The sequence below is a fragment of the Alligator sinensis genome, unplaced genomic scaffold (assembly GCF_000455745.1).
Source record: "Alligator sinensis unplaced genomic scaffold, ASM45574v1 scaffold857_1, whole genome shotgun sequence".
Lineage (NCBI taxonomy): Eukaryota > Metazoa > Chordata > Crocodylia > Alligatoridae > Alligator > Alligator sinensis.
Genome location: NW_005842439.1, coordinates 788,349 through 804,704, shown reverse-complemented (window position 1 = coordinate 804,704; position 16,356 = coordinate 788,349). Strand labels below are relative to the sequence as shown.

The 16,356-nt window shown below is 48.5% G+C and overlaps 1 protein-coding gene across 1 annotated transcript in view; it reads left to right on the top strand.

The window, feature by feature from the left end:
* Nucleotides 1-3,956, top strand: part of AKAP13 (A-kinase anchoring protein 13) — a 97,331-nt gene extending 93,375 nt beyond the window's left edge. The window contains exons 28-29 of the mRNA XM_025211969.1: nucleotides 1,645-1,963; nucleotides 3,375-3,956. Of these exons, the coding sequence (XP_025067754.1) occupies nucleotides 1,645-1,963; nucleotides 3,375-3,424 (369 nt within the window). The 3' untranslated portion in view covers nucleotides 3,425-3,956. The remainder of the gene's footprint in view (nucleotides 1-1,644; nucleotides 1,964-3,374) is intronic.
* Nucleotides 3,957-16,356: the final 12,400 nt, after the last annotated feature.

The following is a 16,356-nucleotide window of genomic DNA, read 5'->3' as shown; positions in this document are numbered from 1 at the left end:
CGTGGCAATCCTGAGCAAATGTGCATCTCTTGTCTTGCCAGTGGGGTTCATGGGTGATTGCATCTGAGCTTTGCCAGCTTTTTTGGAGACCTATTCCTTATTGGCCTGATAGTAAGTGGTATAACAGGCCAAGTTGAACAGCAAGAAGGAGCAGACACAGGAACGCTCAGGAGAAACCTCTGTTGCATTTCACTGTAGCCTTTTCACATCTGGGCCAGCAATTTTTTGTTCTCCCAGGCAGTCAGTCCATTAGCCTGGAGCTCCCTACCAGGCCAACTGCATCTTTTTACAGAAGCAACTCACTGGTGAAATGGTTTTGCTTGTTAATCTTGGTCACTACATTGTAAGACCTTGTTAATTTATTTGTAGCAGCCTCCTACAGTGTTCTGGACGTCTCAGAAATAGATGGACACAATCCCCGTCTAAAATACAGACCTCACACAGCAAGCTGGAGGGGGAGCAGTCTGGGGGCTTAGCGCTGGGCTGTACAACTTTGCAAAGAAGAGATTGCACAGAGATTCTCATATTTATATAAGGTTTTTTGTCAGGAAGTTTGGGTTTATTTTCCATTTAATCCAGTTGGAGGTACGGCTGAAGGGAATCACTAGAAGGATGACTCGTTCCATACAAACATGCACGGAAATCATAGTTCAGGCCTGTAGCCAATACGTTTAATTAAGGCACAAAATGAATCCCAGAGCAATATGTAATTTGTTTTGAGCTGAAGCAGCAGTACTTTATGAAAGTTAGGCCCTACATTCAGAGAGCGGAAATGGAGCCACGTGACTTAATTGGCTCGTTGAGTAGCTCAGATATTGAACTCCAAATAGCAGATTATCAGGGGAGTGTTTGCTGCCCCCTTATCCATTGGCAGTCCAGAGGCTGGCATTCCTTCATACCATTCACAATAACGAATGAAGTCATAAAAGTTGTAATTGGCTTGAGAGCAGATAAGTGTCAGTTTCTCCAAAGATCATGGTGCAAATCTAATTTATTTGCTTGGCACTTGGAGTCCATGGCCAAGGGCACGATAGGGAAACACGAGATAAAATAATTCATTCAGCTTTGCTGTAGGCCAGCTGGATACCAGTGTCATTCAAAGAAAGCAACTTTTTGGAGGCATGTATCCAGATGTCAGAGCTCTGAATAGGGATGTCTGAATGGATAGGAGCTCATGTCCTGGCCTTCCCTTTATATATGTTGGGTGCCACTGCCTTTCTGGAGGACACATCAGAAAAGCAGTAAAATGATTTGACTTGTCCTTTCCCTTTGGGAAGACGTCACTTGTCAGGCATCCTCCTATGTATCCATCAGCATGCCTCTCCCTAAGGGGGAGGATTTCTGCATCTGGAAGTGGGAAGGAGCGATCCTGAATTTCTTAGTGGACTTGCTCTCTGTTTGTTGTACCCCTTCAGTCTCATTCGGCAGGGGAAGAAATAGAAGCACTTCTTTCTCAAATCCTCATCTCATTCCCCTCAGACAAAGGAGTGTGTTGGTTGGGAGAAATGTCCACGTTACTGGATACTGCCTAAAGTAGGTGGTTTCTTTGGGTAGGCGTGTGAAGCAGCAGGCTTTGTCTGCAAGTGCAGCAAAGGCCTGTCTGTACCGGAGTGTATGAGTGAAACGCTTCTGTTCTCCTTTCAGGTTTCAAAGCCGCATGAGAAAACTATGTGGACCCCTTCCCTGTCCCCTGCTGAGGACCCCTCCAAACAGCAAAGCTCTTCCCTTCCCGAGCCAGGGCACTTTGATTCAGAACTGTCTGTCTCACCCAAAAGGAACAGTCTCTCAAGGACATCAAAAGAGAAATGCCCTTCCAAGTTGCATAGCACAACCAATCAGACTAACAAGGTGGCTGAGGGGCAGCACCAGATACCTTCCCGCCTCTTCAGTTTAGGGCAAGCCAAGCCAAAGGACAAGAAGGAAAAGAAGAAAAAGAGCAAAAGCCAGCGCTCCCAACCTGCTGGTGAGTGTTAGTATAGGATTAAAAGGATTAAGTGAGTGTAGGATTAAAAAGCTGGCTTCCCTAAAGCTGTTCAACCTTGGGGAAGCGTGGTACCCAGCCTCCAAAGAGTGATAACCATAAGGGATAGGAAGAATGGCAGTGATGAGCAGAGCTTCCCACAGAGGCTGATGCTCTCTGGTGTTGTCTCATGTGTGCAGAGAGAACAGGTGTTGGCTATGGGATATTTTTCCCCCTGTGGCTCTCTTCTACAGACCACTGCTGTTGCTCTCCAAGCCGTCTCCACAGCTAGGGACATTCCCCTGATGATCTAGCAGCAGGGGATGCTTCCTGCCTGCAAGGGACAGAGGGGGCAAATACTGCTTCTTTCTCCCTCCCTCCTCCCCACTTCATCTGGGTGACTTGACTCCCCTTATACTTTTCAATATCAGCTGTGTGAAATCAGTACTCCCAAAAGTAGGGTAAACTACTGATAAACACAGTCTAAAATCCAGGACTGGGTCTTGGGGGAAAGCCCCTCCAGGGGCGTTTGCCTTGAAAATCTTCCCAGCAGTGTCCCTGCCCATCTTACCACTCTCCCCCCCACCAGCTGCCACCTTTCTCTGGTCAGGATGGAGGCCCAGGTTCCCTTGCCTGTGACCACTACCACCCCTGGCTAGTCCAGTTGCCTCTCCTCTCGCATCGACCTGTTGCATCTCACTTCTGACCTGCCAGTGTGCAATCACCTGGTGGTTTTCTCTCATGGATCCACGTCGGCTGTGGACTCTGCAAGCCTCCAGTGTACTGGGTGACAGATTGCTGGTTTATTAACCCTATTCATAGATTCATAGACGTTAGGGTCGGAAGGGACCTCAATAGATCATGAAGTCCGACCCCCTGCATAGGCAGGAAAGAGGGCTGGGGTTAGATGACCCCAGCTAGATGCCTATCTAACCTCCTCTTGAAGACCCCCAGGGTAGGGGAGAGCACCACCTCCCTTGGGAGCCCGTTCCAGACCTTGGCCACTCAAACTGTGAAGAAGTTCTTCCTAATGTCCAGTCTAAATCTGCTCTCTGCTAGCTTGTGGCCATTATTTCTTGTAACCCCCGGGGGTGCCTTGGTGAGAAAACCCTCACCAATTCCCTTCTGTGCCCCCGTGATGAACTTATAGGCAGCCACAAGGGCGCCTCTCAACCTTCTCTTGCGGAGGCTGAAAAGGTCCGGGTTCTCTAGTCTCTCCTCGTAGGGCTTGGTCTGCAGGCCCTTAACCATATGATGGCTGAGAGCACTCAGTCGTAACTTGATGATGTAGTTGAAACGGGATATGTCAAACACCCCGTTGTAGAAGTGAATGGACAAAAGGTGCCAATTTGCCTTAACATGGAACTTCATGGTGTATTTCTGTGGTGAATAACAATGACTTTTCCTTTCCCAGATGCCCATTCATCAGAAGCACCACTGGAGGGCAAGGAAATCTTCTGCTGAGTGTCTGCTCCTAATTCTGCTGGGATAAGGCTCCCTCTTCACTGTACTGTATTAGAACCCATGCAGGCGTCTGGCAGGGCCAAAGCTCTCCTTGCCCACTGAGTGCTCTCAGCCATTGTATGGAGGAAAGCTCCCTGCCCCCACCCTGCAGCAGGTTCCTGGTTCCTCCATCCACCAAGCTTGCCAAGCCATGCATTCAGTGAAGCATGCATCAAGGTTGCAAGAGGCGGGCGCAGGGCTCTAGCCTTCAGTCTTGTATGAATCCTGGCTGCAGGGGCTGACCACATAGCAAGCAGCACCCACTCCCTATGCAAACCTTGGTTTAAAATGACCTGTGCAGATAATTCCCTATTTCTCTTACTGGTCAAGGTTGAGAGAAGGTGGCCCAAGGAGTCTGTGCCTCTGCATTCCCCTTTTCTGGGGAACATAACCAAACCCAAGCATTTAGCAAAAGGTTAGGACTCTGCAGATGGTGCGTACACACTGGCATATATAGATATACTGTGTGTGTGTGTGTGTGTGTGTGTGTGTGTGTGTGTGTGTGTGTGTGTATATATATATATATACACACACACACACACACACACACACACACACATATGTATCTGTGTATCCACTGGGATATACACAAAGTCTGTACAGACAAGCTGGGTTAGCTTAGCTGTGCCCAGGGAGATAGATGAAACCTGATGACTTTCAGGGAGCGTGTAGATATTAAATATCTTGCCCTTACTGCTCAGTGCAGCTTCATTGGCTTGCCCGCCCCTTCCGCATGTATCAGACATGTCGTGCTATATTTCAGGAAGGTACAAAACACCAGGCAGCAATGGCAGTGAGGGGTGGGGAAGGGAGAGGAACAACCTGCCCAAATTAAAATCAGCCAGTATTTCTGACAGATTTCTGTGGGGCAAAGATTAAATTTTAAATAATTTCCAGCAGGAAGTGCAAAATCTCTGAATGTTTTGAAAGGAAGAAGAAAAATATACCAGGCTTGTTAAGCAACCCCGGGGACCCAGAACAGACAGTGCTCAAGTGAGAACCGCTCTGACTGCTTTTTAATGGGCTTATGTGCATTGCAGCCTGCTTACTCCCTCCCTCCTGCCCTTCCTTAAGCTGCGGGTCCTTTGTCAGAATACATGTCTCCATTTGCAGTTGTTTCATTACAAGCCCACTAATTGATCAGAGAAACTCCCGAGAATTTTTCCATTTGGGGATCACTTGGCTTATATATATTTTTTTTTAAACTATTGTCTGGATTTTTTTTCCTCCCTGGCATATGCTAATGAGGTGACTCACATGATCACTGGGCTTCTATTTCTCAGGATTTCATCAGCTCCTCTTACTTATTTCTTCTCCAAAGTGACATCACAGACATTTCCCCAGCACTTGAGTGAGATGTCAGGGGGTTGTCACCTTTGGTGCGGGAGTGAGGGTCGCAGGGATGACCTCGGAAGAAACACGGCTCCTAGTTTTATGCAAATGCAGGGCTCCGCCCGTGCTGGGGAGACAGCTTGTTCTCATGGACCGAACACAGTGCTGCTGGTCAGACGCTCCAAAGTCCGGATTCATTGTGTGGCCTTTGGCAAATTACTTCACCTCTGTGCCTCAGTTTCTCCAGCTGCAAAACAGGATCATTAGTATTCCCTTTGTGGGTGAGAGACTATGCCTCAATGCACTGAAGCTGCAGGGTGTTACCCAAATGCCAAGTACGGTGGGTATGAGTGATGACCAGGGGCAACAGAATGTAGCAAGCCATCTTGCTTTTAAATGGAGAGCCACTCTCTGCCCCTTTCCAGAGATTTGCCTTAGTTTTTTATGGCAATTTCAAATTGGCTATCACCTTCACTGCCTGGAACAATCTGATGCTGTGATGCTCGTTCCCTTTCCCACAGATTCTCTTTTTTTCAAATGGTGTCTTGCACTGTTTTGACTTGCATTTGCTTGGTAGCTTCTCATAAGCTAGTTGTGCACAGCAGGTTTCAGCATTTGGTGCTAACATTGTTAATGAGCACTGCTGACAGCTGCATGGGGGTTTAGACAGGTCTGTCTTGATGAATGAGGGATCCAGAATAGATCACTTGCTTTTGAAGCTCTCTGAACAATTTTCTCACTCTCACACACATACACGCACACACTGAATTGAGATTTGATTTTTGTCTTTTTTTATTTAGTTTTTAAATATTATTTGGTGCTCATACTTAATTGCGAGCTGGGCTTGCAAAAAAACCAAAAAAAACCAAACCAATATTTATCTTTCTGTTTATTTGAAAGAGGTCTGGTTTAAAAAAAAAAATGATTTACTTTGGTTTGTTTTGTTTTTATATTATTTTTTTTCTAAAGATGAGCTTGAGAAACCAATGGTTTTATCTCACTGTTGCTTCATATAAAAACAAGGCATGTTCAGCGCTGCCAAGCAGCTGGTGTCCAGCCTGAAGAGCAGTCATATGCAACTAATTCCAACCAGAAAGCTGTCTTGAAGGCAAAGCAGCTCCTAACTAAGCAAAAATTAGAGAGGGGGGCAGTGGTTCTGGGTGGGAATCTTGCTGTCCATTAGTCTTGGAATTTACATCTTCTTTCTAAGTTTTCCCATCTCTCTCTGAGCAAAGTAAAAGAGCCATTCATGCTTGGGTAGATCTTGATCAGTGCCTACAGAAGTCAGGAGAAGTCTTTCTATTGACTTCTGTGGGTGTGGGATTATATCTTGATAATGGAGTTGTCTTTAAGGTCGTTAACTTTAAAAAAAAAGCCTTCCCCTAGTATTGGCGGCCGGTGAAACCTAAATCTGCAGAGAAAACCAAACCAATACACGGTAAAGTTACTGTTCTGTAGGCAGAACTCAGCGCTTTGGTGTTTTTGAAGGTTTCCATTTCATTGGCATTTGCTGTTTCCAGCACGGGTCCTTCCTTTTCTTCCCAGTGTCCTCCCCCTACCACTGACACCTCCTAAACCTGTGTGTCCTATTGCTCTTGGAAAGGCAACTGAGCAGAAGCCCCTCAACCAGGGCAGTGGGAAGGAAGCCTTGGCTGTTTGACTTTCTCCAGTCTCGCTGTCAACAGAACTGCATGGAGCGCACTGTCAGCTGCATCTGTACTTTTGCGAAGCAGCTACCCTGTTTCCCATCTGCACTTTTCCAAAGTAAACAGAGGATTGAATCTGAAGTACATCAATTCATATCAGAGTTGTTTGTGCCTGTTTTGTTGGGGACAGAAATCCTTTGTTGCTGTATGAGATTGTATCACCATGAAGCCCTTAGTCCCCCTCCCTCTACCTTTTCATTTGTAAGAAGCAGGGAGGGGAAAGCAGTAATATATATATAATTTTTTTTTTTTTGTTTATCATAGCCACTTTTCTCATGTTCCCCTTTGAATGGTTTGGAGTTGATCCCTGGAAATAGATTCCCACCCTGATCCCTGCAAAATCACCCGGACAGTGTTTGATTCCAGGTGCTTAGTTAAGAGTGGGTCAGTCCTCTGTGCTAGGATTTTGTAGCCTCGGTATCCTTTTCCTTTCCCCGCCTTTGTTTGTTTTACTTCCGTGCATGACATCTAACCCATGCCTGCTGAGTGCATATTATTTCTTAAACCAAATCTGAATTGCAGTCAGATGGCCTGGATGATGTTAAGAGAACTGGTCTCACCCCACTGCCTGTTGGGGACCCAGGGGTCAGACGTGGCTGCACCGATGGCACGCTGCTGCAGGAAGAAGTGGAGTTAGGAAAAATTCCAGCTGAGCTTCCCGTACATGTCTGGCATTGATGGGAACGGCAGACTCCTCACAAGCGTGAAGAAGGAAAGGCTTGGCATGGTGGCTGTGTCTACGCAGCAGAAGGGGCATTAGGGAGTAGCATGATGAAGGAAGCAATCTCAGAGTGAAGTACATAAAATGGGGTGGTGAAGCTATCGCAGGGATTAGAGCTGTAGTAAGTATCTCTAGAATCGGAGGGATCAGATAAGATTAGCCTTCAACTTCTTTTAAACAAAGCGATCATCTCAGCCTGCAAATTTCTGTCGTGGTTCGATGCCATTAAGCACTTTAAATGGAACCTGTCTTGTCATTCGCTTTTCTCAGACAATCAGATCTGTATTCTTGCTTCCCCCTCTGTGTCCCCAATGCAACCTGGGATGGGGAAGGGTTAGGCTATATTCAAATGTAAACTCTGCATGCGTGTAGGCTTTGCTAAGGTGTCGGGAGAGGGGGGTGGAGCAGCAGCTTTCATAGTATTCCTAGGCCAAAGGTAAGAAGGCGTGAATTTTACTATAACCACTCTGGAAATGGAGTGAACTGAGCGCCCTTCGCCTCATGCACTCTACTCCAGGGAATCTAGCTGTCTCCCAGCCTGTCGGGTGAACCCCTGCTGGGAGCCCCCCCAGCGTGCATATGGCACAGGAGGAAAAGCACCTCCTGGAGACTGGGTCAGTCAGGTTCCCGAGAAGAGAACGAGCTTTCCCAAGCGGCACCTTCATTTCAGATTCCTCTCTGGCTCTTGAAGGTAACACGGGGCAAAGGAAGGACGGTGAGGCCATTTCAAGGCACGGCTTCGTTTCCTGCAGGCACCTCCCAGGCTGACTCTGGACCAAGAGCACTTACTTTCCATGGGGTGGCCTGATTTTTTTTATTTTATTTTATTATTATTATTTTTTCACCCCATCCCTGTTGAGGTCTGACCACTGCTGGGAACCGTGGGACTAAGGGTAGGCGGCACAGATTGGCATTGCCTGACAAAGAGCAAGCACGCTTGTAGCGTCTGGTCCTCCTCTTACCTTCTGTGGGTTGGTAAAATCTCTCAAAGCTGTTGTGAAACAGTGCCCAAATCCAGTTCTTCCTCACAGCAGAGACAGATTGGGGAGAGCTTAATTAGTGCCAAATCTCAAGCAGATTGTCTGGGGAAGCCAGACATCAGTGATAACCTAAATAGAGGGAGGACTGGTCCGAGATGGCAACACCGCAGTGATTTTCCTGTTTAAACCTAGCATAACATTCCCTGTTAACCAGAACGCCGGAAAGTCTCCTGCCTGCTGGCCAGGTCTGTAAACGTTAACTAATTTAAGGCGCCCTCTTTTAATTAAACCTCCCCAGTGCTCAGAGTGCTTACTTCGTTTGTCAGACGGGGCGCCCGTCCGCAGTTCTTCCTCCCGTGATCTAGCTAAGGTTTAAAAATAGGCAAGCTGAATTGGTTCCCTCCCGTGCGTCTCGTGAGCAGCGGGAAGCACGGTGCTAAATCCTTGTCAAAACGCGAGCTAGGGGCAGTGCCCTTTCTCTTCGTGTGCACTTCACTGCCATTGAAGAAGCCCTGCCCAGATCCGTTCTGCTTCCATTGGCCGAGAAAAAAGCAGGATGTTCGCTTCTCCCGTAGCAGCAAACACAAGGGTCTATAAAGCATGAATCACTTCCAGACTCTTAAGTATCATTTTCTTTATTGATGTTAAACACAGGCTCTAAAAGCCGATGTCCCGTTCAGCTCGCCTATGGTTAAAGTTTAGCCTCGTGTTTATTTGATACTAATGTGGAATGCACTAGAGTAATCCCCGAATGTTGAGGAGGTGTATTATAGTACCACGCTATACCTCTGCTTTCAGTTTGTTTTGTTTCTTTCAAAAGAAAAAAAAATGTTTTGCAATTTTATGTTCATTCTGTTTAAAAAAAAAAAAAAAACCAACTTAAAAAAATTTTAAAAAATTTAAAAGTTTAAGATGAAATTTAAAAAAGAGGGTAAAACCTAATTGCTGTATGTTCATTTGTAATTATGTAAAAAGTGCTTAGGTTATCAACTGTAAAATTCTTCATTTTTTTCTGTCACTTGCCAGAAAACATGGCATGGCTCTGGCCGTTAGGTTTTGTAACAAGCTTTTATTTATCTTCCTTTTTAGTTATCATCATCATCAACCTCTTGTAAAGTCATTTTTTCCTCTAAATAAATTTGATTTTAAGTCTCGGAGCTGTGCCTGTGATTTTTCATCTCCTGCTTCGAGGTGTCCATTGTAACAATGCAAAATGAACAAATCTAATCTGGCTATGAATTGATCTTCCTACCTTAAATTCACCATCCCTATGTGCATGTTTTAGGAAGCTTAAAACACACCAGAGGTTTCCTCTCATTAAAGCTTAAATTTTCCGGAGAAAAAGTAATTGTTCTGATAGGGATGAGCCTACATTACTTCACATCTGCATCAGGTGCTTCCCACTGTTGGAGAGCGCATGCCAGATTAGATGGATGTCTCGTCTGATTGAGTCTGGCAGTGCTTGTGCATTATGCCTGTCATACACTGTAGGGATCTTCAGCACTCAAGGCTGTTGCACTGGTTAGGGTTGGGTATTTGACTGGTCAAAGTTTGGTCAATTGACTGGTCAAATATCAGTCAAAATTATTTAAAAATGCCAAACAGTCCAAATACACAGAAAAAGCACACATTTTCCATTGAGAAATGACAAAAAACAATAGCAATTAAAAATATTTGTGTCAAGAAAATACAAAAAAAGTAGTTTACAAAAAATAAAATTGCTATCCTCTTTAACCAGTCCAAAAATAGGCAGTCAATTGACCAGTTTGCCAACCCTAGCACTGGTATCCCTGACAAGCACCTAGTCCAGGCACAGGTATTTGAACACAGATTTTGTGCTGCTCCTATTTACAGCGCTGGGTCCCGCAGTCTCCACCCATGCGTCCAACCCTGTTGGAGTGGATACTGTACCATAGACATGGGAAGAGTTGAACAGGCCACAGATGCTAAATGTGAGACAGAAAGGAAAGGTCATTAGCCATATTTTAAAGATAGGATTTGGGCCCCTCAGCTTTCCATCTGTTTTGTCCAGTTGTATCTAAATGCCACTTGCACAGAGCCCTGTCTTTACCTGCTTGACTAGATTTGTCCTGCTCCCAGAAGGCCTCCCTACCTTTTCATCCAGCAGTCCATGGGTTCAAGCACTTGTCCATGAAGCAAGAAGACAGAGAGTCTAGTCCTCTAACTCTGTTTGAACCCAGGATCTTTTGCTGCCCTCAACAATGCCCTGACCACTGGGCCCCAGCACACCTGGGCTTGAAAGATGCCTCTGCCCCTTGTGCTGCAGTTGGCTTACTGAGCAGCCAAGAGGGTAAGATGTGGAGAGCAAGCCAGAAGGAGCCTGGCCCAGCTCTGAGATGGGCCCTGCACTCAGAAAGAAGTCATTCTTGATTCTGGTCCCACCTACATCCTGCTGTCCGGTTTGTCTGACGACTGGTAATACAAACACAGCACCAGGGGCCTGAATCTGCAATGCAGTGTTTTCTTCTTACTCAAGCTAATGCCCAGTTGAACCACGGAGCAATGTTCTTCAGTTATGTCTCCTGTCTCATCCTCTCTTGGCTGGCCAATCCTTGGCCAAAACTAGCCCATGAGCTGGTACTTGGGACATTGTTCTTGAAAGGAAGCATTGCGGGTTCAAATCACAGGTATGGGAGATGTAGAAGCTGGCTTTTCTGTTACCTTTAGTGTGGCCATCATAGAGGATATTCCAGTTTTCTGCTACTCTGTCCTCTTGATTCTTCAAGAGAAAAATAGAAGACATAATGGCGTCAGGTTTCGTATCAATACAGGACAGAGGACAACCGGACTGTCCTCTGTGATGGCCACCCTAATTACCTTGGGAGGGGGCTCATCAACTAAGTTTTACTTTCCTTCCCACCCTCCACTCAGTTTCATGGAGTTACATTTCCTTCTCGGGCAGGAGAGCAGGCCTGCGGTGTAGGTGGTGATGGTGGATCCCTTCCGTGCACGCTCAGGACAAGTCTACTTGCTCGGGAGGAAATGGAAGCAAAGTTGCACATATACAGTTTGAAGAATAAGGGGCATGGAAAGGACTTCAGGCAGGACAACAAGCCCCACTTGATTCCTAGGACTGAAGTAGGATTCGGGACAGCTGGGTTGACCTGCACCATCCATCACCTTGGCCAAGGGATTTAGGCTTTGTAAATGCCTTGGCCAGGGTGCTAGGAGAGGTCACTGCCAGAGCTAAGAGTTGAACCCAACTACCCTGAGTCTGTCTTCTAGGATTAGAGACCTGCCCTGCAACATACTCAACCCTTCCTAGCAGGGCAGCAACCACAGAGCCTATGATTGCAGTGGGTACTGGGGACCTGCAGCAATTTGGGATGGAGAGGGAAGGCTTGTGGTCCATTCCTCACCAGCCGCCGATGGTCAGTCCTCTCACCTACTGCTTTGATCTGGAGAGTCGCTGAGTATCAGCAACATGCAATGAAGGCCAGCGGTCTCGATGCTCACTGCTGCACTCTCACAAACAGGTCCATAGCGCTGTGTGTGTCGTAATGATTTTTGCAGCCACGCTGGCTGCTAGGCTGGGCCCAGGAGGAAGCGTGGTCCGATGGATGGGCATGTAGACAAGGCATCAGGAGATGGTTTCTGTTCCCAGCTCTGCCACTTACCAAGTTGCCGTGCTGCAGCGTTCATAGCTGCAGTAAAGGCATAATGATGCACGTTTTATTTTTACCAGGTATTTTCACCTAACTTTTAAGGTGGCATAACTGCTCCTCTGTCCATGCCCACAGTGAATCCCAACTTCTCCCTTTGTGCCACATAAAAGTAAGAGTTTCTCTCTTCCCCTCCTTTCCTAGGTGTCCACAATTGTCCCGAAGGGTTGCGTCACCCTGGGGCACCAGCCCTTTCTACAGTGAGCCCGTTGTAGTAAAAATGAGTACTGAAAGAGCAGGCGTGTGTTTGTGAGTCACGCCAACGCTTCGCATTTGCAGAGCACTTTTCATGTGGGCATCTCGCAGCTTTGCAAGTCAACAAAAGCACCATCACAACACCTCCTCCCTCGTCCCCCTTCGGTGTCCGTGGGCATTCGCAGCCTCTATTCACTCTGGGGCAGCTGCGGGGGCCCCTTTCACAGCAGCAACGGCAGCAGGCCCGGGGATTTCTCCAAGCTCTTTCGTTATTGTCCTAAAACAATGGGTGCCTTTGCCCCTGGGAACAGGAGCAGTTGCTGATGACAGGACAAACAGCATTACGCGTTGGCATGACCAAGCTGATTTTGGTAGAATAGGGTAGGACCCAGAAGCGTCAACCATGTGCGGGGAGAGTGGGAGAGTGCTTATCCATCACACTTTCCGATGTTAGGAGACAGCTCCCTATTGCATGCAGATTCATCTAGTGAGACAAAGGCAGTGCAAGCACAGCCCGGCTCTGCGGCAGGTAGGGCTGTGCTCCCCCCCAGTCCTGCAGCCTCCCCCCAGATCGATCATATCCATCTGCAGGGAGGGAGTCTGTCTACAGGGCTTCAGTGTGCACGGGTGGAAATGGACTCGGTTGTGATCAGGAGCGGTGGGATCTTCCAGCTCTGGAAAGTGGGGTATGTGCGAACCCAAATGAGCCCATTCATCTATAGCCCACAGCCTGTATCAGCTGTACTGGTGGCCCCGTCCCAGCCCCGGGGGACAGCTGTTCCTAGAGTGTATTGCAGGACTCGGCCGGCCCACGGCTGAGATGGTTCATACGGTGAGCTTGGGTTTATCTGTCACTCAGTTAGACCGCAGCACTGGGAGGAGGAAAAAAAATCCATGTGTTCACCATGTGGCTCCAAAAGAGAGCAATAAGCCAGCTGACTAGTCAGCTGGGAACGACTGGTTTTGGCTTTGTGCCTTATCCTGTCGGCCCTAAAGAAGGGGCTGGGAGTGACTGGGATGGAAGTCCAAGGGGGAGGTGTGCGTGCACAGTAATGGAGAGGACATGGATATGGGGCAGATAATGCACCGCAGCGCTGCTGTGGCCTGCGTTTCAATTTTGCACTACTTGTATTTCCTTTTTTGATTCGGGAGCTGGCTTGATAAGACAAGGTCTGTGTGGAAATGGATGGGAGCTGAGCTGAGCTACAGCCACCGGGACCCTCAAGAAACGGGGAGAACAATTAACACTGCAGGCCTCCCGCTCAGGCCAAACATGCCCGTCAGTCCCAGCCTCTTTTATTGCCAAAGTGCCTGAGCACCACTCGAGGAGCCAGAGCCCAGGCCCCAGCTCTTCAGGCCCTGCCACCTCCAGGCACTGATTTGCCTCCACGCGCTGCTGCAGGCTTGGATGCCATCCTCTTCCTCCACGCTCCTGGCCCTTCTTGGCTCATGGCGCTCCTCTCTCTTTTCATATGTTAACATCTTATTCAATGTGCCTATAAATAGAAACCCATCTTTGTTCTCAGCTGACCACCGTCCTGGCGCCTCCGACAGTCCCCCAAGAGGAGCGATCCAGGGGCTGTTTCCTGCCTCTCCGATGGAGCAGATCTGAGCTGTGAGCGGCTCCTTAGGGAGGATTCATTTAAAGTCTGGGGCTTTCTCTCTTCTCCTTACCGTCTCTCTCCTGCCTGAATCTCCCGGCAGGTCCTGATCTCTGGCGTCTCTCACTGGCAGGTTCAGTGTCTGCACATAAATTTTCCCTCCCCTTTGCCAATTAGCTGCAAGTCCCTGGCTGCAATCATGAGCAGGGCCTTGCAGGAGGCCTAGGAATGGCAATTCAGAGAGCCTTACCCCAGGATGGGGAATGGCAGTGTCCTGAGATCCACCCCCCAGCCAGGATAATGCCCCCAGGTGTGACGGACTCGACAGCAAAGGCTGGGAGCGGAGATGAAGGCTAGAGCCAGGGTTATATGGGTGTATAAAGGGTCTGTGCCATGTAGGTAGGTACACACAGACGCACACTCACCCCAGGAGCGTGGTGCTGTTGGGCAGCTGCTCTCCAAAACCTTTGCTGGGAAGCGCCTGCCTGTGTCTATGTTGACTTCTCCCAGTGACCCAGAATCAAGTAATTGGTGTTTACTGGGTTTTCTGCCCCAAGCTAAGTCTCTGTACTTGCTCGCCAGAGCCAGGCAGCGACGTGCCAAGAATCCGGTTAAGCCTTTGATGCACGGTCAGTCAAGCAGCACCTGGCCAGCCTCGGTTTTAACACCATATAGGCTGCTGGTAGGAACGAGGAACATTGGGCCAGTGGCATGGGGACCTCCCTGAGCACCCAGTGCAGGGAAAAATGGCTGCAAGGGTATGCCAACCACAGCAGATGGGTGAGGGCAAGCATCACGTGGCTTACTCCCCTTGCCCCGGCTGGCCCCGCACAGATGCACTCGCTCCTGTGGCCAGGCAGAGGCTGTACTGGTGTGAGGCTGCATTCACGTGGCCCCCAAACCCAGTGTGCTAAGGGTTAACGGGCCCTGAAATGCTCCTAGTCTTATTCCAGGGAGCAACCATAGCAGCCCACTGAGGGCGGTAGGGTAGCAGGGCCGGGTGCCCGTTGAGGCTCCGATGCTGGTGTAATCCTGGCAGAGTCGTGCAGTAGCGGCTGGCAACCTGGCTCTTTTCAGGTTGGTGGCCGGGGCTGAGGGGCAGTGTGGAGGCTGGTTGCTCCGGGTAGTGGAGTGGGCAGATGAGGCTCATTTCCTTGTCACAGGCTCCAAGGATCCCGCTGCTACATGAAAGCAGTCCCGGCATCTGTCAGGTGGCTGCTGATCATATGGCCCAAATATGTGATCGGTTAGTTCTGAGCTCATAGTCTGAGCATCCCCTGCAGACCCAAATCAAAGGCCTCACACACGCAGCCAGCTGTGCGTGCGCCAGGGCAGAAGGACACCACATGTTTCTGAGCAAGCCAGGCTCGTGCCTTCGGGTGGCAGATCGCAGGCAGGAGGGAGGCGCCTCGGGGCTCCGTCTTTGACGACAAATGTCATTGTTCAGAGGCAGACACGGTTCTTTGGGTAGAGGCGATATCTTTTATCAGGCTAACTAAAGAGTTGGGAAAAGTGTTCTTTGCAAGCTTTCGCGTACAAACACCCTTCTTAAGACGCTTCCTCTGCCTGAAGAAGGGTGTTTGTACCCAAAAGCTTGCAAAGAACACTTTTCCCAACTCTTTAGTTGGCCTGATAAAAGAGATCACATTTATCCGAAGAGCCTTGTCTGCCTCTATCCTTAGACCAACACGGCTACAACCAGCACCCTTGGAGTAGGTTTTAACTGGCCCTAAAGAAAGATTCCTCCGCTCTCCTCACCTCCTTCCCACGTCGGTTGTGATCCCCAGCATTTTTGTTCAAAGGCTAACTGCCCACCACCCCCCATCTGTACAGAGCTGAGCCTCCACCCGCTTCTCCTCTGCCCATACAACAAATGCATACATCCGTGTCCAGGTACTTGCAGCAACCATCTAGGGCTGGTGCTCCCAGCCTGTGGTTTTGATACTGATAACCAATATTTTTTTCCAGCAAAGCAGAACCAACCACTTTTATTGAATGCAGCCCCATCCAAGGTGATAGAGCAGTGCCCTGCCTGGGCAGAGCCCTCGCCTTCACCTGCCAAGATACAGCCGGTGGTAGGGCAGGGAAGTGTCCATAACAACACAGTGCACAACATGAAAGAAAAAACTGCATGGTTTCTTCAGCCAGAAGAGCAGAGGAGCATCTCATAGCACAATCCTTAGCCGCGATTTTTAAGAACAGCAAATAGCCAGAGCTGTAACAGGCGCCGAAGGAAGGAAGGGAAATGTCAGTGTGTGCGTGGACAGCCTGGAAGCCACACTTTCTTCCGTCTAATTGGGGTTGTTATCCAGCTGAGAAACTCCAAATGGATTTGTTGGGCCCTGATCTTGTGATTTCAATTAGGAAACCAGCAAGAAATTATGAAGTAGGTCACACGCTGCTGGGACTAAGTCGTTGAGCCTGCACAACAGACGGCGACGTTAAATTAAGAGGTGGCGAAGTGGAAAGGAAAGGAAGATAGGCAAAAGAGAAGAAAATGAGTGCAGCCCCTGATGCAATTCGCTACTCCAGGGCTCCAGCGCCTCCTCCTTTCCAGCCTGGATTTGTCCCTGCGTTCGTGTGCATACATCTACACACTCCCACAGGAAGCGCCTTTGGACAGGGGCAAGAGGAATCACCCCAGGCTTGGAAAAAAAGAGATGGACCTAGGGAAA